At 50.7% G+C, this 24,447-nt stretch overlaps 12 protein-coding genes across 12 annotated transcripts; 6 read left to right on the forward strand and 6 right to left on the reverse strand.

Annotated features, from left to right (window-relative positions):
• Positions 1–233: 233 nt before the first annotated feature.
• Positions 234–1,850, reverse strand: HETIRDRAFT_312391 (uncharacterized protein; the record flags this gene model as incomplete). The annotated part of the gene is made up of 6 exons (XM_009545926.1): positions 234–629; positions 681–835; positions 893–1,062; positions 1,118–1,301; positions 1,362–1,722; positions 1,773–1,850. The coding sequence occupies 6 exons, from the start codon at positions 1,848–1,850 to the stop codon at positions 234–236; spliced, it is 1,344 nt and encodes a 447-aa protein (XP_009544221.1).
• A 288-nt stretch (positions 1,851–2,138) lies between these two features.
• Positions 2,139–3,647, forward strand: HETIRDRAFT_312224 (uncharacterized protein; the record flags this gene model as incomplete). The annotated part of the gene is made up of 4 exons (XM_009545927.1): positions 2,139–2,487; positions 2,540–2,599; positions 2,649–2,816; positions 2,878–3,647. The coding sequence occupies 4 exons, from the start codon at positions 2,139–2,141 to the stop codon at positions 3,645–3,647; spliced, it is 1,347 nt and encodes a 448-aa protein (XP_009544222.1).
• Positions 3,648–3,680: 33 nt separating this feature from the next.
• Positions 3,681–5,965, reverse strand: HETIRDRAFT_146960 (nuclear porin). Its single transcript, XM_009545928.1, has 11 exons — positions 5,841–5,965; positions 5,532–5,771; positions 5,358–5,468; positions 5,272–5,307; positions 5,025–5,204; positions 4,901–4,963; positions 4,770–4,844; positions 4,647–4,718; positions 4,403–4,584; positions 4,136–4,341; positions 3,681–4,069 (listed from the first exon to the last, which is right to left on the reverse strand). The coding sequence occupies exons 1-11, from the start codon at positions 5,959–5,961 to the stop codon at positions 3,748–3,750; spliced, it is 1,608 nt and encodes a 535-aa protein (XP_009544223.1). The 5' UTR covers positions 5,962–5,965; the 3' UTR covers positions 3,681–3,747.
• A 319-nt stretch (positions 5,966–6,284) lies between these two features.
• Positions 6,285–8,062, forward strand: HETIRDRAFT_311740 (uncharacterized protein; the record flags this gene model as incomplete). The annotated part of the gene is made up of 7 exons (XM_009545929.1): positions 6,285–6,669; positions 6,726–6,839; positions 6,912–6,998; positions 7,047–7,112; positions 7,168–7,454; positions 7,561–7,731; positions 7,787–8,062. The coding sequence occupies 7 exons, from the start codon at positions 6,285–6,287 to the stop codon at positions 8,060–8,062; spliced, it is 1,386 nt and encodes a 461-aa protein (XP_009544224.1).
• Positions 8,063–8,253: 191 nt separating this feature from the next.
• HETIRDRAFT_312736 (uncharacterized protein) lies at positions 8,254–9,179 on the reverse strand (the record flags this gene model as incomplete). Its single annotated transcript, XM_009545930.1, has 5 exons — positions 8,254–8,432; positions 8,492–8,763; positions 8,818–8,939; positions 8,993–9,070; positions 9,129–9,179. The coding sequence occupies 5 exons, from the start codon at positions 9,177–9,179 to the stop codon at positions 8,254–8,256; spliced, it is 702 nt and encodes a 233-aa protein (XP_009544225.1).
• A 148-nt stretch (positions 9,180–9,327) lies between these two features.
• On the forward strand, positions 9,328–10,486 carry HETIRDRAFT_473268 (uncharacterized protein). The gene is made up of 6 exons (XM_009545931.1): positions 9,328–9,444; positions 9,501–9,570; positions 9,630–9,732; positions 9,790–10,062; positions 10,124–10,235; positions 10,288–10,486. The coding sequence occupies exons 1-6, from the start codon at positions 9,340–9,342 to the stop codon at positions 10,420–10,422; spliced, it is 798 nt and encodes a 265-aa protein (XP_009544226.1). The 5' UTR covers positions 9,328–9,339; the 3' UTR covers positions 10,423–10,486.
• On the reverse strand, positions 10,472–11,667 carry HETIRDRAFT_35088 (threonine protease). Its single transcript, XM_009544881.1, has 7 exons — positions 11,543–11,667; positions 11,458–11,492; positions 11,284–11,407; positions 11,130–11,231; positions 10,932–11,075; positions 10,765–10,877; positions 10,472–10,704 (listed from the first exon to the last, which is right to left on the reverse strand). The coding sequence occupies exons 1-7, from the start codon at positions 11,609–11,611 to the stop codon at positions 10,548–10,550; spliced, it is 744 nt and encodes a 247-aa protein (XP_009543176.1). The 5' UTR covers positions 11,612–11,667; the 3' UTR covers positions 10,472–10,547.
• Positions 11,668–11,833: 166 nt separating this feature from the next.
• On the forward strand, positions 11,834–14,804 carry HETIRDRAFT_314642 (uncharacterized protein; the record flags this gene model as incomplete). Its single annotated transcript, XM_009545932.1, has 9 exons — positions 11,834–12,109; positions 12,171–12,325; positions 12,381–12,506; positions 12,555–12,773; positions 12,823–13,270; positions 13,325–13,647; positions 13,697–14,426; positions 14,485–14,627; positions 14,684–14,804. 9 exons carry the CDS (start codon positions 11,834–11,836, stop codon positions 14,802–14,804), a joined length of 2,541 nt encoding a protein of 846 aa, XP_009544227.1.
• Positions 14,805–15,415: 611 nt separating this feature from the next.
• On the reverse strand, positions 15,416–17,685 carry HETIRDRAFT_63331 (major facilitator superfamily; the record flags this gene model as incomplete). The annotated part of the gene is made up of 12 exons (XM_009544998.1): positions 15,416–15,671; positions 15,734–15,800; positions 15,855–15,944; positions 15,996–16,084; positions 16,142–16,266; positions 16,325–16,357; positions 16,410–16,417; positions 16,476–16,794; positions 16,849–16,962; positions 17,014–17,107; positions 17,173–17,361; positions 17,416–17,685. 12 exons carry the CDS (start codon positions 17,683–17,685, stop codon positions 15,489–15,491), a joined length of 1,581 nt encoding a protein of 526 aa, XP_009543293.1. The 3' UTR covers positions 15,416–15,488.
• A 392-nt stretch (positions 17,686–18,077) lies between these two features.
• Positions 18,078–20,840, reverse strand: HETIRDRAFT_473278 (uncharacterized protein; the record flags this gene model as incomplete). Its single annotated transcript, XM_009545933.1, has 8 exons — positions 18,078–18,314; positions 18,375–18,460; positions 18,517–18,553; positions 18,617–18,730; positions 18,938–19,200; positions 19,254–20,100; positions 20,156–20,432; positions 20,482–20,840. The coding sequence occupies 8 exons, from the start codon at positions 20,838–20,840 to the stop codon at positions 18,201–18,203; spliced, it is 2,097 nt and encodes a 698-aa protein (XP_009544228.1). The 3' UTR covers positions 18,078–18,200.
• Positions 20,841–22,000: 1,160 nt separating this feature from the next.
• On the forward strand, positions 22,001–23,267 carry HETIRDRAFT_382205 (uncharacterized protein; the record flags this gene model as incomplete). The annotated part of the gene is made up of 3 exons (XM_009545934.1): positions 22,001–22,330; positions 22,382–23,059; positions 23,114–23,267. 3 exons carry the CDS (start codon positions 22,004–22,006, stop codon positions 23,129–23,131), a joined length of 1,023 nt encoding a protein of 340 aa, XP_009544229.1. The 3' UTR covers positions 23,132–23,267.
• Positions 23,268–23,399: 132 nt separating this feature from the next.
• Positions 23,400–24,438, forward strand: HETIRDRAFT_473284 (uncharacterized protein; the record flags this gene model as incomplete). The annotated part of the gene is made up of 4 exons (XM_009545935.1): positions 23,400–23,557; positions 23,622–23,832; positions 23,884–24,080; positions 24,131–24,438. The coding sequence occupies 4 exons, from the start codon at positions 23,400–23,402 to the stop codon at positions 24,333–24,335; spliced, it is 771 nt and encodes a 256-aa protein (XP_009544230.1). The 3' UTR covers positions 24,336–24,438.
• Positions 24,439–24,447: the final 9 nt, after the last annotated feature.

Consider the following 24,447-nt stretch of genomic DNA (forward strand, 5'->3'; position numbering starts at 1 on the left):
AGAGCCACTCATAGATGGTTGTGCAATTGAACTGATCTCGAACACAGTCCTTCATGCATAATGCACGATGGCCCAAGAGGATTGTGCGATCATGAGGGTGACAGCAGCGGTTCGCGAAATTTATGCAATTATCGGAGATTGACACTTAAAAATTTGGCGATATCAATTTTGACGACTTGTGTTTTTCAAGTGGTGATCAAGAAAGTTCGTGCCGATTGAAGCAACCTATAATATCACAAGTTGTAAGTCTGCCTGGCCGACCTATGAAACTCTTCACAATCTACCACCACGCCTTGCTTCCGACTGTGCTCCGCAGCAAATACAGTCATATGGCTCTTCAAGACCTCTGTCACGTCTGTTCCAAGCAGCTCCTGCCGTCCCGTCCTCACAGCCTCGACAAAGGTCCTGATCAGGCCAAGGTCCCCACCACCATGTCCGCCCCCTTCGTCCTTAGGCTTGTGCAAGACAGACTGGCCCGTGCGGAAGTTATTGACGGTGAAGGTCTTCATGTCACCGACGATCTCGCCGTGAGTAAAATGCAAACGAGTTTGGCGGTCGCAAATGAGGGACGTGAATGCGACCATTGTGAATGATGCCGTCGCTCCCGAGGAATACTGGATGTTGACAACCTGGGGAGCTTTGAGCATATGATCAAATAAGCCACTGCATCATCTCGTTACCTGGTTATCACAGACGTCATTATCACTTTCGTACACGCATTTGCCATACGGGCCAAGACGAAGAACCTCAGTGATGTTCTCAATATCTGGAATACCGTCGACGATGGTACTGGATGGCCATCCCGCATCTCCAGTTACAACCTTATCTAGGTAGACTGCACATTCAGATCAGTTTCATGGTGTCTGGTGTCTTCACGCCTTAAAAAACGCACTCCTCTTGGCGCTATAGGGGCACTGTCGCTCAGCTGGACAATCTAGGCAACGTAAAGCACGGCCAGCTTCCGTCGGTTTTGCAGATTTGCGGAAATGCTGCAGGCCTCCAAATGAAGATACACGAGTCGGTGCGGCAGGTGACAACCAGCTACAGAGGATGTCGATGTCACTTTAGCACAAATTGGTCAGGTCAGACAAGTCTAGAAGCCGCTGAATTTCCTTACTGACAACTTTTTGTCATCAAGGAAAACGAACTTTCTTGTTCGAGCGCCCAGTTGCCACGGACATATGAGTGAGCGAAATGATAGTGGCCGACTGGTTCGACATGAACAACGTTGACGAGCTCGCCTAGCTTTCCAGAACGAACTATTTCTGTTATTGCTTGATTGTAGGGCGAGTACCGAAGGACTGTGGATGACCCTCATTATATCACGAGATTGACTACCAGCGAACGAAGCGGAGACCAACCGTGTCCCATGCCAAAAATGACACCCGCTTTCTTAATTGAGGTTTCAATTCGGAGGCAGTCGCTTATGCTGGTGGCCATAGGCTTCTCGCAAAGAACATGATAGCCTTGAGATGCAAATGCTTCGACGAGCTCGGCGTGCATATGATCTTGGACAGCGATGACAACAGCATCGGCAAGTCGCTTTCCGATGGTCCTGATGGTTTCTGCCGATGCTTCATAGAACTCTGTCCACGAGTTGAAGACAAGGCTTCGGTCAATACGATGTGCATCTTGCATCAACGCTCTCGTCTTCGGACGAGGCTCGGCTATGGCAACGACCTTGCATTTGGTGGGCTCTGTGATAGCATAGGCAGCGTAACTCTGGATGTGTGTCAAACTGATGCTCGCAGGACCAAAGAAAGCGTGATTACATTGCCTCGCTGCCCGCATCCGATGATAGCGACTGTCACAGGCTCTAAGGGATGTTTCGGTTCCAATGGGATGGGCATCTTTGGACAGAAGGAAATGGCGCCCAAGCATGAAGTCCCTGATAGTAAACCTGATAAAGAACGAACTGGAACGAGATATCGCTCATCCCGGTCCGAGCGATACCAGAGATATGGGGTCGACGTGGAAAAATATCTTCATCGTCGAGCTTGCACGCATGACTAGAGAGCGCCACAAATTCGAGATGACGATAGAGCACCGGACAGAGAGAGGTGAATTGGGATTGGCTGCTGGACGCCGTCGGCTGTGGCGACGAATATCGTGTTACGTTGAGTTGAGGGAGTTGTGTCATGCCGCGCTTGATTCCACGCCTGCTCGAGAGTCTCAAAGCAACCGCAAACACGCCTACTGGAAAGAAAGTAAGACCGATCTACCCAGCTTCCCGAGGCAGAGTGTCCCTACGGCAGCCTGTGCCCCCATCTCCTGATTTCTTCTCTAGCCGAACACGGTCCATCCTACTTGACCAGCAAAATCCAGTCCTTCATCCCAAAGACTTCGTTCAGCACAAGTCATTGCCCCCTCGCGTCAGGCTACACAGAAACCACCGGAAGCGGGTCGTAGAGAGAGATGGCACTGTCGGAGTTGATGTTCCTCGGGAGATGCTGGCCATTGAGAGACAGTGGTGGGCAAATCCATATCGTGAGTCGTCCTGTACCTCGACGCACCTCAGTATTTTGACTGGTTATGCTAGTCAGAATGCTCTCCACCCCCCTACGACGATGCACTATGACCATGCAGCACCTACCAACAGGTCCGTATTTATCAGGTCATGCACGCTATTTAGCCAACCTTTCCCCCAGATTTCCTCATCCGCCTATCGCCCAGACGAATAACACCGCCTCGAACGTCATCCCAACGTACAACGTACGCTTTGCTTCCCGATGGCCTGGAGCACCCAAAATTCAAGAATTTGTACTCTCGCAAAGGCGTCTATATTTCCTGCCGCAGGGACGTACTACCACATCTGAGTGCGCAATTCGTAGACCATTTATCTATCTCCCCAACGCTCAAGACAATTACTTCACTTAGATTCACTCATGCGTGCTCCGCTCGACGTGAAGATCACACCTACCCGTGCCCTCCCCTTCTATGTTAGCCATCTCCTCCGTCTTCGAGTCCTCCAAGACCTTGAAATTCTCACCGCCCAACTCGAAGCGAATCCTGCTAATGCGGAGTCTGTACCTCTCCTCCGCCGACTGACGCGCAGGGAATTGAAGGCTATCCGCGAGACCAACATCATTCCTTTCGAGGGAGCTGTCGCAGTTCTGATAGTCCCACCTGTCAATAGAGATCCCAGTACGAAAGAACGCGTAGCACCTCATGCGTCTTCGCTGCCTGAACATGACCATGTCATAGCTCCCACAACGCGTACTTCGCCGCAGGTCTCTTCTCTCCCAATCTCCGTCCTCCATCCTACCTCGTCGCCGGAGGACTACGACAGCGTTTCAGACTTTATCACTCCAACCCAGATTCCCTTATATAACGGCGCATCTCTGTTCCCTTCTAAAGGCCAGCGTGCAGCGCTCCACAGTCGACTATCCAAGCTCCTCCTCGTTGAGCGAAGGGCGCGCTACAAACAGCATGGTCGTATAAACAGCTCCGACAAGATGCATTACCCCCAAAAGGACGACAAGTGGGCTCGTGGTGACGAGAAGGCTAGTCACGCGTTCCTGCTCTACTCGACGGGCGAATCCGTCAAAAGAGCGGATACCGTGCCCCTCGCAATCGCGCTATGGAGGTTGAGAATGTGGGAGAAACATGACTGGGAGAACAACGATAAATGGGCATCCATTATTTAACTCAGTCCTGCTCAAGGATCGGGCGCAATATTTACCAATCATACAATCCTGCACGGTCATTTATAGGATACAATGAAAAGACAACAGAGCTATTACAGCCTCACCGATTCAGACCATACCCTCGCCTCCCGCCACCGGAACTCCCATTGTTTCCGTTTCCACCGAGCCCTGACTCCTTGACCTTCCTTTCTACTTCGGACACCTTGCCTTCCAACTCGCGTGATGCACCGTCTATCCACTGCAGACTCTCCAGGTGGCTACTCAACACTTGTGCGATTTGCATCATGGAATTTTCGCTCGCAGTGGGTGTTGTGTTATCCGTGGCAGGCGTTAGTGAGACGGCATTGGCAGCTTCGACGAGTTGCGTGAGCGAGGAAGAGAGGTCATCTAGGTGGCTGTGGAGCTCCGTTGCCAGCATATAGCTGTTAAGGCGGGAAAAAAAATCCTGCGTCAGCACATGATAAAGGAGAACATACGGCGTGGCTTACTTTTTGTCGCGCTCTGTGTCGGCGGGACCCGTATCGAGCGTTCGTAGGCCGCCACCTTGGCCACCCAGAATATCTTCCATCTGTTTCTCGTAGATTTCTAACGTCGTAGACAAATCTCTCTGTTGCTGTTCAATATGATCAAGCGACTGATCAATGTCGTTCTGCTCCTGCTCGGCGGCTCGGACATGGCTGTATAGGGCAGCAAGCTGCGTAGGGTTAGTTTAGCATGAACATTTCAAGAGAACAATGTCCCGTCAAGACACTCACATTGTTCCCATTTTCAATCAACGCACGATCCCAGACGATGACTTCGGCTGAGAACTTGGCAAACTCGCGAACGTGGTTTTCTAGTTCCGTGGACCATCGGTTGACGATCTCTTCGATACTCTTGCCTCTGAGCATAGACGGCGGTGGCACTGAGATTGCGGAAGAGGTGTTGAGCGCAGGTACTAGTAGTAAGTTAGTTGACAGTCAGGTTGAATGTTGTGTTATAAGACGGAGACATTCATACAGGATGAAGCCGATGGGGTTGCAGCTTTGTTCTTGTCAGTACCAAGCCCTGTCCCTAGAGAACCCAATGGCGCTGTCGAAGACTTGAGCAGCGGTATATAAGCGATACACAAAGCAAACGAACCAGGGACATCTTTTTTCTCAGTCGAGGTCGATGTGCTGGCTCCAGTATCGCCCAACGTTCCAAAAAGAGGTGCAGCTATAATATTTCAGTTTCGAGCGGTTTATGGAGACCGAGCGCGGAAAGGGACTTACTAGCGGCACCGTCCTTTTTCTCTTCTGGTTTGTCTTTGTTCGAGTTGAGATTTCCAAACAAACCTCCAGTCACTTATATCATACACTTGGATCAAATCTAGTCACAACAAAGCTCGACACTCACGTCCACTTCCGGTCCCTGTCGTTGCGGGCTTCGCTGCTCCTGCAGTACTACCAGGTAATGAGAATGCACTCAAAGATGCAGTTGCAGGAGCTGGTGTAGAGGTCGAAGCTGGTGCGTCTGCTTTCTTAGGAAACAGACTTCCTCCAGGTAACGAAGTGGTAGGTCCTGTAGAGGGACCTGCTGTGATCGGTGGCGTGGTAACAAAGGATGAGCAAAAATCAACATCAAATTTTCAGAAATAAATCACCGGCACCAAGGTTAGCTGATGGCGGTGGGGTGAAAACTGCGCGGCGATGTTAATTTTAGAGGGTAGTATCGAACATTCAAGCGTACAATTTGACGGTGCGGGAGTGGCCTTCGTAGCACCTTGATCAGCTGGTTTGTTAGCAAACAGCCCTCCAAACGAGCCTGTCGTCCCTGGTGCTGTGCCAGCCAGTGTGGCTGCTATTAACAGAATGGGTCGGTTCTTGTCCGTCTAGTTTGGCACACATTGAGTTGCATACGCACCGTTTCCACCCAAAGAATTCGTCCCTGAGCTGGTCCCAGGGAACAAGCCTGTTCCTGTCGCATTGCCACCCATCAACGGGTTCGTACCGCTAGTACCTCCACTGGTCAAGGGGTTCGCTGCCCCACCAAGTCTGCCGAAGAGGCTACCTCCAGTGGTCGTAGCTCCTGTGTTCGCGTTGGCACTGTTATTAGCAGCCGGAAAGAGACTACCTCCTGGAAGTCCACCGGAGGCAGGTTTTGCTGAAGAGAGCAGTGCAGAACATGAGCGATCGCGAGATATTGAAGTACAAGGCGGTTAGCTTTACTCACGTCCAAATATATTACCTCCTCCACCAAAGGCGCTACCTGTCTGCGTGTTCGTTGTATTGGAGAATGCATTGGGTGTCTGTTGCGCTCCAGACGCAGCGTTTGTCTGGCCGAAGAGGCTCATGTTGAGGACGCGAGACGAAGATGTTGAAGCGCTCAAGAACGCGACTACGCGGTACAGTAGCTCCGCTACCAACGCGTATCCGCATTTAGCAACTGAGATTACCCACTTCTCGCGAACTTCATCAGCTCTCACGATGCATAAACAAGCCATCTCTTTGTCTTCTTTAAAAGCTCGGCGACGCAGTCGAACATCGCTCAGAAATACCTTGGCTTCGGTAGACCCGAAGAAATTGAGATCCTAGGATCTCCCTCACTGAAATGTCATCCCAGATGACTTCGCCAAGGTGAGCGCTAGACAGACATCTCTACGTCTTGATTGTGGTCATGACCGCAGACAGTACCCCGCATCTTTCTGACAGCCGGGGCTCCAAGCTGGTATACGATGCCCACCACCCAACCCATGCCTCTGTCCCACCAGGCTGGGATATGTACATTCACCCGCAAGGGTGGGTGTATTTCACCAATCCCGTTGCTAAAGTCGTGACCGACGAGGATGTCCGAATCCCTGCTGTCCTCCAAGATATTGAGAAGTATACTGCGACTTTTCCTCTTTCTGAGTTAGACGAGCACATGGAAATATTGGTCCCTTGCGGGGCGCTTCCCAAAGAACACATCTTGACTCTGGTAGTCAACCATCTTCACTGCACTGCTTCGTATACGATCGACCAGGCCAAGGCGGAGAATTTTCCCCAATTAGAGCGATATATGGGTACGTTGCATTATCTTTCCTTCTGATGAACGAATGGTTTGTGACAACTTTCAAAGTGAACAAGCAACATAGGCTTTATTGGAATTATCTCTCAGCACATCCTGTCCATGTACCAACGCCAGTAATTGCAGAAGCTCAGGTGAGGGATGCTTTGACGTGGTACCAAATCGGTACGCCAAGAGAGTTCGTATCTCTACAACACAATTCCATAACGCATATTGTGCTTCATACCCTTGTAACAGATAACCTTAATACCGGCGCTCGAAGTGTTGTTCCATTTTCTAAAACCGAATGTGAGGATCTGCTCAGGACTCTCAATGATGCGAAAGGTAAAGTCATCCTCTCATAATTGCCGAACGGTGATAGTCTCGACCAAGTAGGTACTTCTTCAGAGGCGTCTGTTTCTCGCACAGTCTTTTTGTCATGGGTCTCTCGAGAAATATGTATGGACGCTCCACCTTGATGACATATTACTTATTCACACGTATTACGGAGCAGGGAGCTTTCGTGATGCCGAGCGTTACGGTCGGTACACGAAGAGGCAGTCGAATGAATTGCGGGCGGCAGGAAAGCGGCCAGAACCTGAATCGGTGCCAGCACTCCCCATCTACATCCGTCTTCCCTTGGACTTCGTCGTATATTTGGCTTTTTTTGGAATACCCTCTACGTACCTTGCCCATGTCAAGGATGCCAGCGAGTACCACGGACGTCTATCGAATATCCAATGGAGGTGGGAGCGTTACATCGATCGTATCGTTCAAGAATACCAGGATTTTTTGCTCATAGTACGCGTTTGACATATATCTGCGAAGTGAAGCTGACCACATAATTTGACTCGAAGGCTACAGTCCTTCTTTCGTGAGTGCTTGTTGAAAGAAAAATCTCTCTTAGTTCCTCACCGCTCGGCTTTGTAGCGCAAACGTAAGCTTTCTTGCCATAGGGGACATTGGCGCGACAGGCCAAGCTGCTGGCGTTGTTTCGGTCTTTGCATCGATGGGAAGCATCATTGTTGGTGTATTTTGTGTGTGGAAGCATCAAGCCAACCGGCATCAGTCAAGATCCGTAGGTTCCCTGATATCTGAATAATGAATACAGCTAATGACAGCTTTGCTCGTAGTTTGCCTATCTGCACAATGCGCATCACGGTATTCTTGGATTGCAAGGCCATGCCTTGACTCTCAGTCTCCCACCAGTTCTCCTTGTATGGGCCGTTATTGCGTTCGCCGTAGCCTTCCTTGCGTACACGATAGACGGGACATACAATCCAAGCAAGCTAGGCCAGGCAGCAGCATGGGCTACACTTGGTGTCTCGCTCGTTGTGCTTCTGTTCATCGTGGTTGGGCTTTACACGTTCGCAAGGATATGGAAATGGAGAAGCCGTTGGCGTATGTGATTTATTCATTGTCCATCGCTCTACATTAAGGATCGAGGAAGGATATTCTTGTCGGTGCACGCCGATCGCACGTCTGTATTGTTCATGGAATCTGCTTGATCAACGTCGCTCTTACTGATACATTTACTGGTCCATGCAATGTGGCGGAACCAGGACACAACTACAGTTACCGCATCCAGAATTGAATCTTGTTACTCTACAGCCATGGGAGCAGGAATGGTTTTCGAGGCACCAAGTACGTCGTGTCCTTCCCAGAAGGTAGGAAGTTCATTTCCTGGGACGAAGAGCCTTTCGACACCATCCTCTGTGATGATGGCCATGCGGATAACTCCACCAGATGAGCCATCCCTCGACATTGCCAGCGATAACGCTTCACGACAGGGTCCATAGTCAGTTGTATGTGGCAAACACGGTGGGGTGAAAACGTACTGTTCTTCACGAACTGAACTGTCTGTTCCTTCCCCCATCCTTCTTGATATGTCGCATCACAGTAGCCGTACACGTATGTCGAGCCAGAGCCGCCGATGGCCCACGGCTGACGAAACAGCCCGCCTCCGAGCGGAATATTGTAGACACTGGGCCCAACCTCCTTGTCCCATCCTGCGACTATAATACCAGCGCTAAGCGCATCCTTATTATCGTAGCACATTTTCTCAAACACAGTAGCGGCGGTGTAGACTGATGGGGTCTGCGCTTCTTGCCTGCGACGAAGAGTGAGCAAGATAAGAGAAGGGGTGTGGGTCTTAAGGACATACGTATATATCTGCAAGTACCAGTGCGCAATATCTGCGATCGCCTGTGTGTCGGCTGCAGAGCCGGAACGGCAGCAGTAGATGCGATCGTGGACGTAGGTTAATTTATCGGTGACACGGTTTGCCTGCGTACTGTGTTACATGTTCAGTCCCATGGCTTGAGCTGGGTGAGACGTACGATATAACTTCCTGTCGTGGTCCGAGAATCAGCCCCAACGATCACTCCACCGTCGAACTGCACGGCCATAATAGAGGTCTACATAGATCTGAATTGTCAACAAACCCTCTCTCATCGCGTGCCAGATATCACCTACACCGAGGTTAACCTCGCCGCTCTTCAAACGCTGCATGTCTGGGTGATCCATGGTGATAATGTGGTAAGAGAACAAGAATACGTGAGAGTAAGTGAGAGTTTGAACGTCGAATAGGTGGCTGACGAGATGACGCGTCGCACACGCGTCTCGAGCGGATCGACTCAGCGCCGCTCAACTTCATCTGTCCCATACACCCAACAGACTGTCCTCAATGCCCGTCCCGCAACTCTCTGGTCTCTACAACGAGCTGGTACGCGCATTTGATGCGCAACCTTCAGATTTGAAGAAATGCGGCCAGCTTCTTGCACAGCTGAAGGTGCAGTTGAGGGAATGCTGGACGGACTCGTGAACTAATAAACTAACACTGCATAGATCGCTCTTATTGAGACGGGCTTGCTTTTCCCCCAGCGAGACCAGAACCTGGAAGATCTGGTAGTAGCTCGTACGTCCACTCTATCAATGACTTGCTTGGAACGCGACCTTAGAGAGCCATGAACGCAGGTGATGTCCTCGAAATCGGTGCATTTTGGAGCATACGGACGACAGACGTGCCATCTTTCGATCGGTACTTCTCACAATTACGAACATTCTATAATGACTTCAGGTGAGGCTTTCGGCAGTCGATCTTACTCCCGCTTCCAGCTCACACATTTGGTTCTAGTACTGTCCTCCCTCCATCCAAGCGGGAGTTCCCGATCCGCGGACTGAACCTCATCCATCTCCTCATTCAGAATCGAATAGCCGACTTCCACACTACCCTCGAGTCTCTTCCTCTCCCCGCCGACGAGCTTGCTCTCAATCCTTTCATCAGTCACCCTGTCAATCTTGAGCGATGGCTTATGGAAGGAAGCTACAGCAAAGTGTGGAATGCGCGTGAAGACGCGCCTGCCGCCGAGTACGCGTTCTTTGTGGACAGTTTGGTTGGCACAATCAGGTTTGCCCGCATTCGTTTGATTTGGGTGAATAAACGCACTTTGTTAATCCTCACCCTACAGAAATGAGATCGCGAGCTGCGAGGAAACTGCGTATGAGAGCCTCCCTTTGAAGGACGCAGCGACGCTGTTATTTTTCAAGACTCAAAATGAATTATTGGCTTTTGCACAACAGGTATTATCCGTGCTTAATCTGTAATCTGCCACTGACCCACTAATGTATCTAGCGGGGTTGGCAAATTAATCTGACCGCGGGAACGATCACATTTGCGCAGAAGGGAGAGGAGAAGATGGAGATTCCGAAAGAGAAATTGATCGCAAATAATCTAGCCTACGCTCGTGAACTCGAGCAGATTGTGTAATAGAATTGTACTCCGTGGGCATTCATTATGGATCTTGATCAGTCCTGCTTCAGTAGGCGAACTTAACAGTGACATTCCGCTGCAGACAAAATCGACGATGTTTTACAAATACAATCGCAACCAGACTACTCGAAGGTCTCTAGTGCCTCCCTTGCTTTCCGATCTGCTTCATCGAACAAATCCTGAGGCACAGGCACATGCCGACCACCAGTCTCATCCCCAATCCATGACATCTCCAACTCGAACTCCTTCTCCTTGGCATCATCATGCACGAGGTAGATGCTGGACAAGAGCACGAAATAAATAAAGACGGCAACGAGAATTGTATGATACTTGACGTACATCCTGGCAGCTTCCAAGACAGCTTCCCTTGTAGAGAGTTCCGACAGCTTTAGCTTCTCTAGTTCGGTCTTCGCCAATTGCCGGCCTTTGCCTACTGCTGCACCATGATAACCCTAGATCGCGAAGGTCAATAAGTATATTTCTTTAGAGGCTGACAGCATTCTCACGTAGAATACACCACTTGGCTCTACGACGAATAGAGCGGGGCCGTTCTTGTCAACGCCCCCCAGGATCGTGCTGATGCCGAATGGACGGACAGATGAATACAAAGTGTACGCCTGAACGTATCCCCCTACACGTTTGGCGATAGGCTTGTGTCCAAGTGATCAATAGGCTGTAGATTTTACATGTACATGCTTGCATACCTCGATCGATACGGGTCCATTATGATATTCACGCGACCCGCGTGCCTCTTCACTCGCTACTCTTGCGATGTGGCGCCCATCAGCAAGCAAACCAGCGGTAGCCTGGATCATTATCTGAGTACAGTATCCCTAGAGCAGTGAAAGAGACACTGACTAAGCCAATATGTCTATCAATTGTTTGAATGCGCCTATTCACTCCTGGAACCAAAAGCTTTGAGTGTACGAGCTTCTCGACTGCTAGAACGACTCCGTCCTTGACGCGCAGTCCAATTGCAGTTCTGAAGGAGATTTAGGAGAGCTGAATGAACAGAAACTACGAGCTCCATACCCTGAGTTCTCAACTGCCTTGTTTGCGTATTCTACCTAGTTTGATGTGAGTGCGCGAATTCCTATGCAAGCTCTTCCGCTCTGACCTGGAATATGCGTCCATCTGGAGAGTATGTACTTGCCGAAAGATCATACCCTGTACCTATAGATGTCATGGAAGAATAATTGGGTTATAGCAGCAACAAGGCGGGATAAGGTGAAGGTCGTGTCCAGTTCCTCTGCAGGACGCGCAAGCTCCAGGACGCGTTTGCGTGGGAATATGATTCCATACAGGAACACGCGTCACTTGTGCCCTTCTCGCCACCGTCCGCGATTCGTTCTCTAAATCATTCTGTTCAAAAGCTTGCCTGTATATTATTCAGGCTCTCCAGCTCGCCATGGACTACGGAGACGAGTGGAGCTCCATTCTGACTGATCATCCTATATTCTCCCGATCAACAGGCCCTGCGCAGGATGAGACTTCGTTTGAATTGTCCACAAGCACCTTACCAAACTTCACAAATTTGGATCCCGAGGACGATAGTCTGGCACCTTCGGGGCGGAGACAGACTATGGTCATAAAGGACTCTGAGGTCATACTAGCTGTTGGCAGGGAAATGCGCGTAGCCGCTCTTGGGGATGCAAAGTTCAACAGGGGTCCAAAGGCGTACAAGGTCTGCCCTGTACTCTCCTTGGGATTTAACATATTCATGGACGAGCTTGATGAGGTTTCAGGTGCTACATACGCCCAATGTTCAGTTTGAAATTCACCAGTTGGCGCTCAATCCCAGTGGAAAGTTGTTGGCCGTCGCGGGTGCCTTTCAAGTTGCTGTTGTAGTGCTGCCGCGCCCTGGGTTCACAAGACTTGTCCCGGCCACAATTGATTGCAAGTATGCACTTCTCATGTTGATGTTAGAGAGCCAGAATTTACGTTTATATGTCAAGGTCTATCCAAGTCGGGCAGTTCTATCACGGTTCTATGTCTGCAGCACCTATAGCCAAAGTCGAATGGCATCCGTGGGGAGAAGCCGGTTCGACATTGATGGTCATGACCGTTGATGGGAAACTACGGTACGTATGCCATTTTGAATGATCATCGTTTGCTCAAGCGCGCCACAGCGAATATGACATATCGGTGGACACAGAGGAACCTCAACAGGTTGTATCATTCGTGCCAGAAAAGAAGGGGACGTCGTTTGTGGCTAGCGCTCAATCCGAGCGCGAAGTCGCATCTTTCACATTAGGCAAAGGAAGGGCTGACTGGGGCCCTTTAACGATGTATGTAGTCATGAAAAGCGGAGACGTCTTCGCGAAATGTCCGTATATGCCCCACAATGCGTGAGTGCGATGCTGTTCATTGCGAGGTAAGGATATTAATAAATTCTAGGTCAATCCCTTCGGCGTACATACACTCACTGGAATGTTTCGTTGCCGCCAAGAAAGAGTATTTATCCCAAAGCATCTCCATCGAAGCTAAAGACCTCTCAACCACCTATGACTATCAGCATAAGTATGTCTCTGCATTGTTAAAGCAACTTCCGCCAGGAACTCTTTTCCCAGCACCATCACGATCCGTCCTTGTGCATCCCCCAACCACGATCAAAAGCCCTTCTATACGTCACGGTCCTTTTCTACTGCAACCATCTCCACGAATTCTAGAAGGCAGTGAAAGCGGGGATGCTACAGATATCATGTACATGTCATTCGGTAGTAGTGCGGAGGACGACGAAGGAGAGACTGAAAGGTTAGGAATCATCCTCATCGGCTACCAGGACGGGAAGGTCGACATCTGCCTCGACGTGGAAAAAGTGGAAGCTAGATGGGAAAGCAAGCAGGTACGTTCGAAGAAAAAAAACTATGAAACTCCTGATTGCGAGCGTTGGTTATAGCATCAAAGCAAAGATTTGCCCATGCTGGCTGTATACGAGTCAATCGACCTCGGTCTTCTTTCTGCTCTTTCATCCTATCATCCACCTCTACTTGACCTCTTGAAAGCCAATCATCTCGTTTTCCATGCCGATCCGATACACGATGATACTATCTATGTGTATCACGCCTTCGGCGTTCATGCGCTGCATCTGAACAATATGCTGCGCAGCCTTGCGATCGCTCTGCGCGGTGACGACGAGGGTAATTCCTTGATTGCATCCCTGCGAAATCCAGAACAAACGGACGTAAAGCCGATCGTCACCACGTTCTCAGTCGAGCGACGGTATGCAGTCTTCCTACTTTTTCAATCACCACCGGCTGATTCTGCGCAGGGTATCCAATCCGGTCATAGCTGTCGCTGTCCCCAATGATGTTTACCTCACATACAGCATCTTCATCCTTACGTCTGCGATGCGGGTTGTTTCGTTCTCTTTGAATCTCAGATCTGATATTCCTTTATCACATCCAATCGGTCCTACTCCGCAGAGAGAACGGATCATCGACGAACCCCTTCTAAAGCCGGTGGATGGTCCAGCAGCCTATATTTCTCTTCTGGGGTCCAACCCGTTTGAACCACCGCCAGTCTTCTCTCGATCATCAGGTTTACCATCCAATCCACATCTCGCTCTGCCAGCATCGGAGACATCAAAGGAATTTCGCCTGACACCCGATACACTGCGCTTCTTGGGTCAAACAGTTGAACGCTTTACCACGCAGATTCGTGATGTCCAGCTTGCGGACAGAGAGGTGCAGCTACGGGCCGCTCTACAAAAACAGGAGCATCAACGACAGTCGGACAAATTCCAAGAGATGAAGATGCTGATAGACCAGTTGAAAGGTCCACGGCGACAGAAATCGACCCAGAGATTGAAGGATGTCCACGATGCGCAAACGCTCCTTCTGTCTCGCCTGAGTCGGGTGCTGCAAGCGATGATGAAGAAAGCGAGTCCAGAGTTGAGCGACCACGAAACGAAATGGTTTGAAGAGCTCAAGAGGATGAAGGCTGAGGTCCTAGGCCAGGGTCGATATGACGAGGCGGCGTTACTGCCACGTTCTCGCATGGTTTGTGCATCTCTTCTGTGCGTCTTCGCTAGTCGCGCTAATTATATTGCCCCCCAAGCTACAACACGAGTTCAACCGGTTGATTCCGCACCTCAAAGTAGAGCGGGATAAGGAATCGAACCGATCCAGGATTCTTCAAGAACAAAACCAGGATCTAGGGGCATCACAAGCTTTCGAGCTTGGGCAACACTTCACAAAAGAGTAAGTTTTACTTGCTTTCTGGATATATAGACTAAACCTGACGCCCGAATCATCAGAGAGCTCAGAATACGAAAGATGCAAAAGGAATTGGTTAATCTTGCGTCGAAGCTAGAGGTCTCCTTAGTTCGTCCGCCGAACCGAAGCCGGGCTGCAGTTCGAAATCAAGTCATGGAATGACGAGGGTAGGGTGTTCGCCGTCTATTTTCTTTTTGTTTTGACTTTGTACGAGTAAACAATGCCATAACTGTATTTTGCCTATTTTTCGACTCAGAGCCCAAACTTTCACAATCTATCTCGCAACAATCAAGATGTCGCATGCCTTCAAATGAAAACCCCTATACTGTGCTTTGCCCTGCATCTTGTGCAAATGCCGTTTTGTTCTAATTCTTTTTGTTGATGCTCTCCGCAAGTCATCCGGGTAAATGCAAAACCCATGTTACTCGGCAATATTTCGTGTACCTGCTTGGAGCTGCTTGGCGAGCATGCCGTTGCCCAATTGCCGGCCAGGTTTGAAAGTTCAACCACAAAAATTCACGAGAGATTGGACTGCTTTGCAAATTCCTTCTAGTGCGCTTCCACATCCCCTTTACTATTAGCCTTTATTATGCGGTATTTAGATAGCTTCTATGCATGCCTTCGACAAACGCTTCGGAATCCGGCTCTGTTCCGCATTCAAAGCCTTGATGCTGCTCGCCACTCCAAGAAGCATCACTAGGCACAATTTTGAAAATGCGACGAATGTTATAGAGAGAGGTCACTGCCAGCATTCATTAATCATTTCAATTCAAAAGCCCGAAAGCGCATAGTCAGATCCAAATTATTGTAACTACGATACCACCAGTGTATATACGATAAACCCACCTAGCGGGTGAGAGAGCTTCGAGCCCGCATATCTTCACCCTTAAAGTAAATCCAGATCGGGAACGGGATCCCGATTACGATCGCAAGCCCTCCCAGCAGCGAGTTGCCTCCTCCTAGTCCGAGCGCGGCGTACATCTGAGAACCGAAGAGAGGAAACGCGAAGCCCAGCATCGAGCGGAAGACCTACAGGGCGAACGAGAAATCAGTAAGGTCAAAGATGATGCGTCCATGTTATAGACACTCACAGAGGCAGCTGACAATGCGGATGCGGCATACGTGAACGCATCAACAAGATAGAGCTGAATAGGAAGGCTGAAAGAACGTCAGGTTCAGGTCCGGGTCGGAATCTGCAAGGGGATTCCCTACAATGTTGCCATCAAACCAAACCCAAAGATTCCCGTCCCAATGATGGGCATAATCCAATGAATTTGGGCCTGCGCAGACCATCCATACCAACTGTGCAGACGATCAGCCATAAAGCTTCTCGAGTGTGAACAGTGAACGTACAATATGCCGACTGGGACAAAGAACGATCCGATGATCAGAGCCGGGATCCTCATCTCTGGCTTCCCTTTGCCGCCTTCGCGTGCAGCAAGCTTAAAGAAAGTATGATATAGCTAGAGCCATTATATGAAGACAAGCAAACAGCTTACCGCGAGATACATCTTGTCTCCGTAGTGCGCACCAAAGAACGTCGCAAGCATAAACCCTACACCGAGACCGATGTAGGCTAGACCAGAGACGCCAGTGCTGAAGTGGTATACACCAGAGAACAATTCTACGCGAAATGGCTATCAGGATCGGAGGACAGGAAACTGAGACGGTATCAGACGTACCGGGGAAGGTCGCGAACATAAGGTAGTAGATGCCTATGATAGCGGTCAATCCCTCTGTGGCTCAAAAATCTGTTCGGATACGCACCATACATCCTATCAAATGAATAAGCATCTATTGAAAGTCTACGAAGTAGGAGAAGGTTTCACTCACAAGGCCATGTATAAACTTAAGATGAAGCAGATGAAGCTCCTCGTCAACAAGACGAATGGCCTACTGAGATTAATCCATAGGAGGTGCAATTTACTGCTATGGTCCTGAATAAGATGAGGATGTTTCTCTAAAGCTTCTTCCGGATCCTCGTGCGTTGCCACTACACGCCGCAAGCGGATGACCGGCGCATAGGTCTCGCGGAGCAGAGGGATTCCTAGTGCACCAGCGATGGCTGACAGACCGGAGACGACGATGAATATATATTTGTAGCCAATGGTCTCCGCGATGAAACCGCCAGCAATGGGCCCAACGACAGGACCTGGAATAGGAAATGAGCGAGATCACGAGGAAATAAACGACGCAACTGTCGTACCAATAAGAGGACCGACGCTGTACAAGGCCATAGCCGTCGCCCTTTCATTTGCGGAAAACATATCGCCAATAACGCCACCACCTACGGCGATCGGAGCACTGCCGACCCAACCAGCTGCTCAAAATCAATACGAGATTTTCTCGGCGGATGAAGATGATACCTTACCTAGAAAACGTAGTCCGATGAATGAGCCTGTTGTCGGAGCAAAGGCGCATCCGATATTGAACGCCAGGAAAAAGATGTTATTAATATGTAGGACCTAAATCGATGTTGTCAGCGAACGCAGCAGGCAAGGCGGTTTCCGCCACCATCAAAAGGGCTCACCCAAAGGCGTCCATACATCTCCGACAGGGGAGCGTAGATCAGGGGACTGATTGCAAAAGAGAGTAGGAAAATGGACAGGGTCATTGCGACAATCGTTTCATTCGTAATAATGAAGTGCTGGGCGATGTCGATCAAGGCAGGCGCCATCATTGAACTGCCCAAAGGCGGAACAAAGGTATAAAGGGAAATCTATGGGCTCGATTAGGCATGAAGACATCCCAGAGGAGGTACGGGGTGGCGCACTATCGAGACCGCTGTCCACTTTTTGGCTGGTGTCCAGTTTCGTGGGTTGATGGGATCGTGCGCCCAGTCGTCTTCCGCATTCTCTAGCGCTTCCTCCTTCTTGTCCTCCGGAATGGCGGACTGACCCTCGCCGCCGGTCAAGGTAGCCGCTGGCACGTTCGACGCCTGCTTCTCCTGGTCGTGATACGGCGCCTGAGCTTCGGGATCAGCGACCGCCGTCGAGATCGAGGCCGAGTCTGTAGACAGCGGGTGGAGACGAGGAGACTCCATGGTGCTGAAGGAGAGGCCTGAAGGAGAGACTGCAAGGACGCGGGAATGTTCTGCATGCTTCAGAAATGAGATTGTTTATATGGCCCGGCTGACGAGAAAAACCATGGGTCAACTGGACTTGACGACTGCTTCACGGCCCGATCCAGGTCTTTCACGATTGCGGTGGCGTAATTGCACCGTCCCTCCTTGGCGGGAAGCGTCTCGCGCGTCTCGTCCCTGGATCCATATTCGTATCGAGATATTTTTATCGCTCAAGCAAAGGAGAGCAGCGAATTTCTGGTCAACGAGAGGGCGAGCAACATCCAAAGCCGGTCCGTTTTTCTATTTCTCGATGGTTCTCGGCCCACCCAATCGGGACGACTAGTCTGACCCACATCAAGCCGTTGGGAATTCGGTTTTCCATGCCATAATTACTCGATCAGGCCTCGGAAAGTGAGGCCTCCATCCAATGATGGAAAACATACGACAAGAGCAAAAACTACATATAAATTACAGTAAATTCACGAAGCATGTGCCTAAACAACGCTGTATCTTCCGGAAGGTGCCGTGGGGTTCCGCATCTCCGCCTGCAGCGCTGCGGCAGACGCCTCAATAAGCAGTCGCTTGATCTCGCGAACAGCGTGTTCGACCTGAGAAACGGTAGCGAAGCATCAGGAAACGAATATTGCAAAGCATGTGACGTTACGCACCCGCCATTCCTCGTTCGACTCGATGAGCAGGTGCAATTTCGGAGGTCCCTCTGAAGGTGGCTCCTTCCCCTGCTCGTAGTAGATACCTGCAAGTCAAAGGTCAGCGCATGTATCATGACTCGGTCTTTTCTGCCACATGTACCTTTGTTCGTAACCGACGCCCCCGTCATATCGATGAGCTGTAGAATAAATGATGTGTAAATGCTCAATTCTGTCGATCATACGGGCAAGGCGTGACATACCTGGACCATTGTCTCTTTGTTGGTGACCCGCCACCGAGCTTTCTGAGGGTAGTCGTTGATGGGTATGATCGCATGGAAGTCCGTCGCATCCGGGTTGACCTTCCGACCAACGTCCTCCGCTTGAATCTGGGCCTGCAACGCCAGTTTCGACGCGCGCATCTGCGCGTTGAGCTTCGCAACCACGCTGAGAGCCTGCTTGTGTGCGGGGCTGTCTTTGCCCGCCCGCGCAGCAGCCTCCTCCGCAGCACGCAAAGACGATTGAATCTTCTCCTCCTCTTTCGCGTGCGCTAACCTGCGCGCGGCTGCCGCGGCGCCTGCAACACCCAGTTGTCCCTTAGACGAATCAGGCGCCGGACCGCGCTTGATCTCTACCTTGAAGTTACCGAACGTCATGTCGTCCGTCGTCTCCTTCTTGGTAGACGTGGCCTCTTCGGCCGCCTTCTGCTCTTCCTCTGGCTCGCCATAGGCTTTCCGTTCGGCCTTCTCGCGAGCATCGCGCTCTTTGTCCAGCCTATCGAGTCCTTTGCCGCCAAAGCCAGAGCCTGCCGCTTGGGCCTTGCCCGTTTTGACTTTCTCAAGGAAACCTGTGGGGAAGGGATAAGTGCCTGAATGATCGGAAGGATATAGCAATGCGAACCGTTGGCCAATTCTTCCAATTCTTGCGGAACGTTGGCCTCACTAGCCTTCAACGCACGATAGATGTCGACAGAGTACCGATCTTGCTCTGAAGTGATGAAAGTGATACATGTGCCCTTATTGCCCGCTCTACCCGTCCGCCCAGCACGATGTACATAATCTTCCATATGATTCGGGGCATCGTAATTGATGACGAGCTTGAGCTGTTTGACATCCAATCCTCTGGCCGCAACAGATGTTGCGATGACGATCGGAACGACGCCGGCTTTAAAATCTGCTATCGTCGAGTCCCGATCAACTTGGTCTTTGCCACCATGAAGTGACATGCAAAGATAACCCTTGCGCATCAGTTCGCGAAGAAGATTGTCTGCCGCTTCCTGTCGATCGACAAAGATGAGGGTTCTAGCCTCAGGGTCGTCATTGTACATCTGGCCAAGGACCTCAAGGAGACGGTTGAATTTAGTGTCCTCCGCTCGCACCTCGACAATCTGGTCGATTTCTGCAGCGACGACTGACCGCCCACCTACAGTAATCTCCAGGGGCTTTCTGAGGATCTTCCGGGCGAGGGAGTCCATCTGTCTAGGAAAGGTGGCCGAAAAGAGGAGTGTCTGCCTGTCTGGCCGAATATTGTTGATGATCTTCATGACCTGCGGTTCGAAACCCATATCAAACATCCGATCCGCCTCATCAAGAACGAGGTACGTGACACGTTTGAGGTTCGTTACGCGTCCAGAGTTAGCGGTAAGCAGGTCGATCATACGTCCCGGCGTACAGACGATAATCTCAGCGCCTTTCTTCATGTCCGCAATTTGATCCTTAATTGGTGAGCCTCCGTAGGCACAGATAGCCTGATGCAGAGTTTCTTAGTCACAAAACACGGTAGAAACAATTGATCAGACTTACCCGTAAGTTAAGGACTTTTAAAAATGGCTTACAGTCTCGATGGATCTGGACGGCTAGCTCGCGAGTGGGTGTCATTATAATTGCGATAGGACCTTCCATTTGGTCCAGCGAACGTTGATCCTTGATATGCCGAAAGAGTGGTAGTAGGAAAGCGACCGTCTTGCCTGAACCAGTCTTGGCAACACCAATGACATCCCGACCGGACATAATCGCAGGAATGGCTTGAGCTTGAATGGACGTCGGAGAGGTATAATTCAGCCGTTTGATGACATCAAGACTGAGACGACATGTAAGCATAATGATTTCAACATCGACAACTTACTCACCAGCTGGCGGGCAAACCAAAGTGGCTCCATTTCGTGACAGGCCTCGGGCACTCGACTCCACGAATCTTGATACTGTCCAGCTCAAGTCGCAACAGTTCAGCCTCTTCGTCTGTCATAGCGGCAACGTCGGGAGGTGGGATATAAAACTCCTTCCGAAATGGTTCATACGGAATGCGGGAATGGTCGACGGTAGCTAAATCCTTCTTCCTTGCCTTCTTCGCAGCAAGTGCAAGAATATCCTCTGGATTGAGTTCCGTCGCATCCAGCTCGTCTTCCACCACACCTTCCTCAGCGTCATCTGCGCCAGCTTCGTTTGTATCATCCAGTCGTTCACGAAGACGACCATTGATGCCTACCATCTTCTGCAAGTCCTCGGCATTGACTTTTTTCACCTCCTCCTTGACAGCAGTCATAAAAGCATCCAGAGGATCAACTTCGTCATACTCGTCAACTTCCATGGTATCCTTCGGCTTGGCCTTGAGAGCCAGGTCGATCCTGTTGGCTTCGTCATCGTCATCATCAACCTCGAGGTCACCAATATGAGGCTCGCCGTCCGTCATGGACATATCTACCGCAGGCATTTCACCGAGCGTTTCCAACTTGCGCTTCGTTTCGACAGAGTCGTCCAAGGCGGCTGCTGCAGACAACTTAGTCCCCTTGAGCGGATCAGATTTCATGCTCAGGCCTTTGAGGGCACCAAAGGCCGCCCGATTGAGCTGAGTGGTGGGCTTGGCTGGGATGGTAGCGGGCACTGTAAGGGCCAAGGATCAAGTGATGAAATCACAGCGTTTAAACAAAAAAGCTGGGACAACTCACCTAGAGGTGCAGATTTGCCAGCGAGAGCCATAGCCTTCGCCTTGGCCTCGTCCAATGCCTTCTTGGCCTCTCTTTCCTTCTTCCAGGCTTCAAGTTTCGCCCTCTTTGCTTTCAACTTTTCATCTTCGATCGGAGGCGTAGAGGTTTTGCTTCCGTTCTGCAAATTATCTGCAGGTGGCGGAGTCTGGGGCTTACGGTCACGGTCCCGTCGTTCCCTGGACCGCGAACGTCGACGGTCGTCTCGCCTGTCATCTCTATGGTCTCGCCGTCTGTCGTCCCGATAGCGATCCCTTTCTCTGTCCCTTTCTCTGTCGCGCTCCCTGTCCCTGTCTCTTTCGCGTTCTTTGGGTCTTTCCCTGTAGCGGTCACGATCTCTGTCGTCGTCATAACGGGAGCTGGGCCTTTGGCTGTTGCGCCTAGTCGGCGACGGAGACCGGGGTGAACGATGAGAAGGTCTTACCCTCTTGTTTGAAGTATCAGGCGAGTATGACCTGTCTCTGCGAGCCATGTTGAACTGGTACCGATGAGAGAAAAGAGGGGTTTGCAGCACTGAGCAGGGTGAAGCAAGGAGGCCGCGTTGGTTGTTGTTGGTGGTGGTGGTGGTGGTGGTAGGAGAGGAAGAGTGCTCGGTGTGTGTATGTAATCCGGGTGGCTGATCTGGCTGCGTGCACGCAAGCGGAGGCGCCTCTCATCCACATCGCTCGCGATGGTCAACGACGTCCTCGACCCTTCTGCACTTGTTTCTACGCTTCCGACCCTTTTACCCACCAACAATGCGAGGCTCAAGTCCCCGCACGACGCTATCGCAGCTCTTCTACACTCGGCCTTAATCGCGCTCAACTTCCGTCTCGTTGCAGTGGATGACTCCACACCTGCTATTGCCAATCTGAACGGCGTCTTCCCTGAAGGCTGGAACCAGCATGGTCCAGGAAATTACACCTTTAGGTACCGACATGAGCAGAGCAGCCTTGAGTTCATAGTCAAAATCGCAAAGTTGGGTAGTCGCACCCTAGTGAATGCGATCGCGGTCGAGGTGCGTCAGTTGCATCACTCTTGTTCTCACATCCTGAATACGAGCGACCAGAGTGACAAGGCTGCGACTCTTGACATATCCACAGACGATTATTCGTCACCTTCTTTCTTCCCTTACGATGCGAGCGCTTCTGATGCGCAACCCCTTGTTCACGGCTTCATTTCTTCCAATCGTATTGCGGACTTGATGGCGCAGTTCAAACTGAAAATAATTCAAAAGCTGATGCCTGGTTTGCGCAAGGAGGGGTACAGCGAAGACCCTGGAGAGGCTTCCTCCAGCACAGGAGCCGTCCCTGCGCGCACTGATAACCCCCCTGCGCGCCCACGTACCGAAGAGCCTCCCTTTGCTCCTGATCGACAATTTGATCGCCCCTATCGCATCCCCACTGCAAATCCTCTCGAAATTGGCAGGCGGGACCTTGATCCCTTAGCTGCCAACCCTTTCGCACCGCCGAGTTTGTTCCCTAGCCACGGCGGCGACGGGATGTTCGTCGGCCCTGACCACCCCATTTTTGGACAGGGCAGACATGGAAATGGCCCGATGCCGCTCCGTGGGCCTTGGGGAGGAGATGGTTTCTTGCCGCCCATGGGTGCTCCCCCCGGAGCCAGGTTTGATCCAGTAGGGCCTGGTCCCTTTCCAAGGAGAGGAGGCTTTGGCACCCGAGGTGGTTTACCTGGGGCAGGAAATCTGCGAGGGCCAGATAATGACGAATTTATGCCTCCTGGAGCAGTAAGTAGTTTGCCTCTGTTGTGAATTTACTGCCGAAGCTCAAACTCTCTCTAGGGCGATATGTTCATGTAGGATTACGGAAATTCACGAAGCTGCTGTAGTTCATTTGTCGTAGTTGTATTTCTTGTTGTACGAGTTTGGAAAGAACAGTAGGTGAGGCAAACTGTGTCCGTGTATATGTGATCGAACTCCATATTTGCCGTTCGGGGGTCGCCGGTGGGAGAGTGTCTCAGAAGCCATATATATAAGGTGGCCATAAACTATCCTGCATCCTGAACCACTGCTTCCTGTCTCGTCAACCTCGCTGCTCACTACTACTTACTTCACTGAGGATATCCGTATGCCTCCAACATCGCCTACCCGTTCACGAAGAGATGGACCAATTCCCGGATTCAGGGCGTTTCCCAGACCCAAGCAACATGTCAACAACATCGAAGAATTGTCTCTCGAGGAACTCCGAGATTTGTACGACAAGAATAACAGGAGCTTGTCCACATCGTATGCTCCCCCATTCCCTGTCGTTGAATGAGGCGTTTTGAATTTACAAGACGTGTGTACACAGGGCACCCTCGACATCAACGTATGTCACGAGAATCCAGGCCGAGCAGGCCAAGATCGAAGTGCGAATATTTGAACTGGAAGACATAAAGAACATCCAGGACGGGCTCAGACGTGTTACACTGAAGACGGAAGAAGACATGAATGTTGATATGCCTATGGAATCCGTCATCGTTCGCCCTATCGCGGCAAAGGAGAGAGCCCTGGCAAAATACGTAAGTTTGACCGTCGTCGTGATCATGAACTCTCCTGAGAATGTATTGCAGGCCCTACACGCGAGCCAAGGACCTATCATCGCGTCTGGGTTTTCTCTCCAAGAGGCTGTCCAGCTTGAACAACAAGCTCATCTCCTTGATCTTGAACGCAAACAACGAGTCCTGGAGAAGAAACAACAGAGAGCACAGGCTATGGAACGTGGTGGCTTGAGCGAACGCGAAAGAGCGGCTCGAATACTGGCTTTCATGTGAGTCCTGATTATATCCATTTGACCACTCCGTTGACGGTGTCATGTAGGAACTATAAGCCGACAGATTCAGACTTGGAAGACGATTCTGAGGAAGAAGATCCAGCAAGCTGGTTCGAAGATGACCAGGATGATGGGCGCAAAGGCCAGGACATCGTTGAGCCCGACGCTGAAGATCTTGCGGAAGTTATTCGAGTCGATGCGAGTCGAGCTCACTACGGTGCATTCTATGAACCCCGTGATAACGGCGACTAATTGAAAGACAATGTCACGATAGAGGTGTACAAATTCATGTAATAGTATTGGAAAGTTTGTGTATGTATGCGGAAAGTAAAGAGATCCTTAATTTGTCAACATCAGATGATGC

The sequence above is a fragment of the Heterobasidion irregulare genome (genome assembly GCF_000320585.1).
Source record: "Heterobasidion irregulare TC 32-1 unplaced genomic scaffold scaffold_03, whole genome shotgun sequence".
NCBI lineage: Eukaryota > Fungi > Basidiomycota > Agaricomycetes > Russulales > Bondarzewiaceae > Heterobasidion > Heterobasidion irregulare.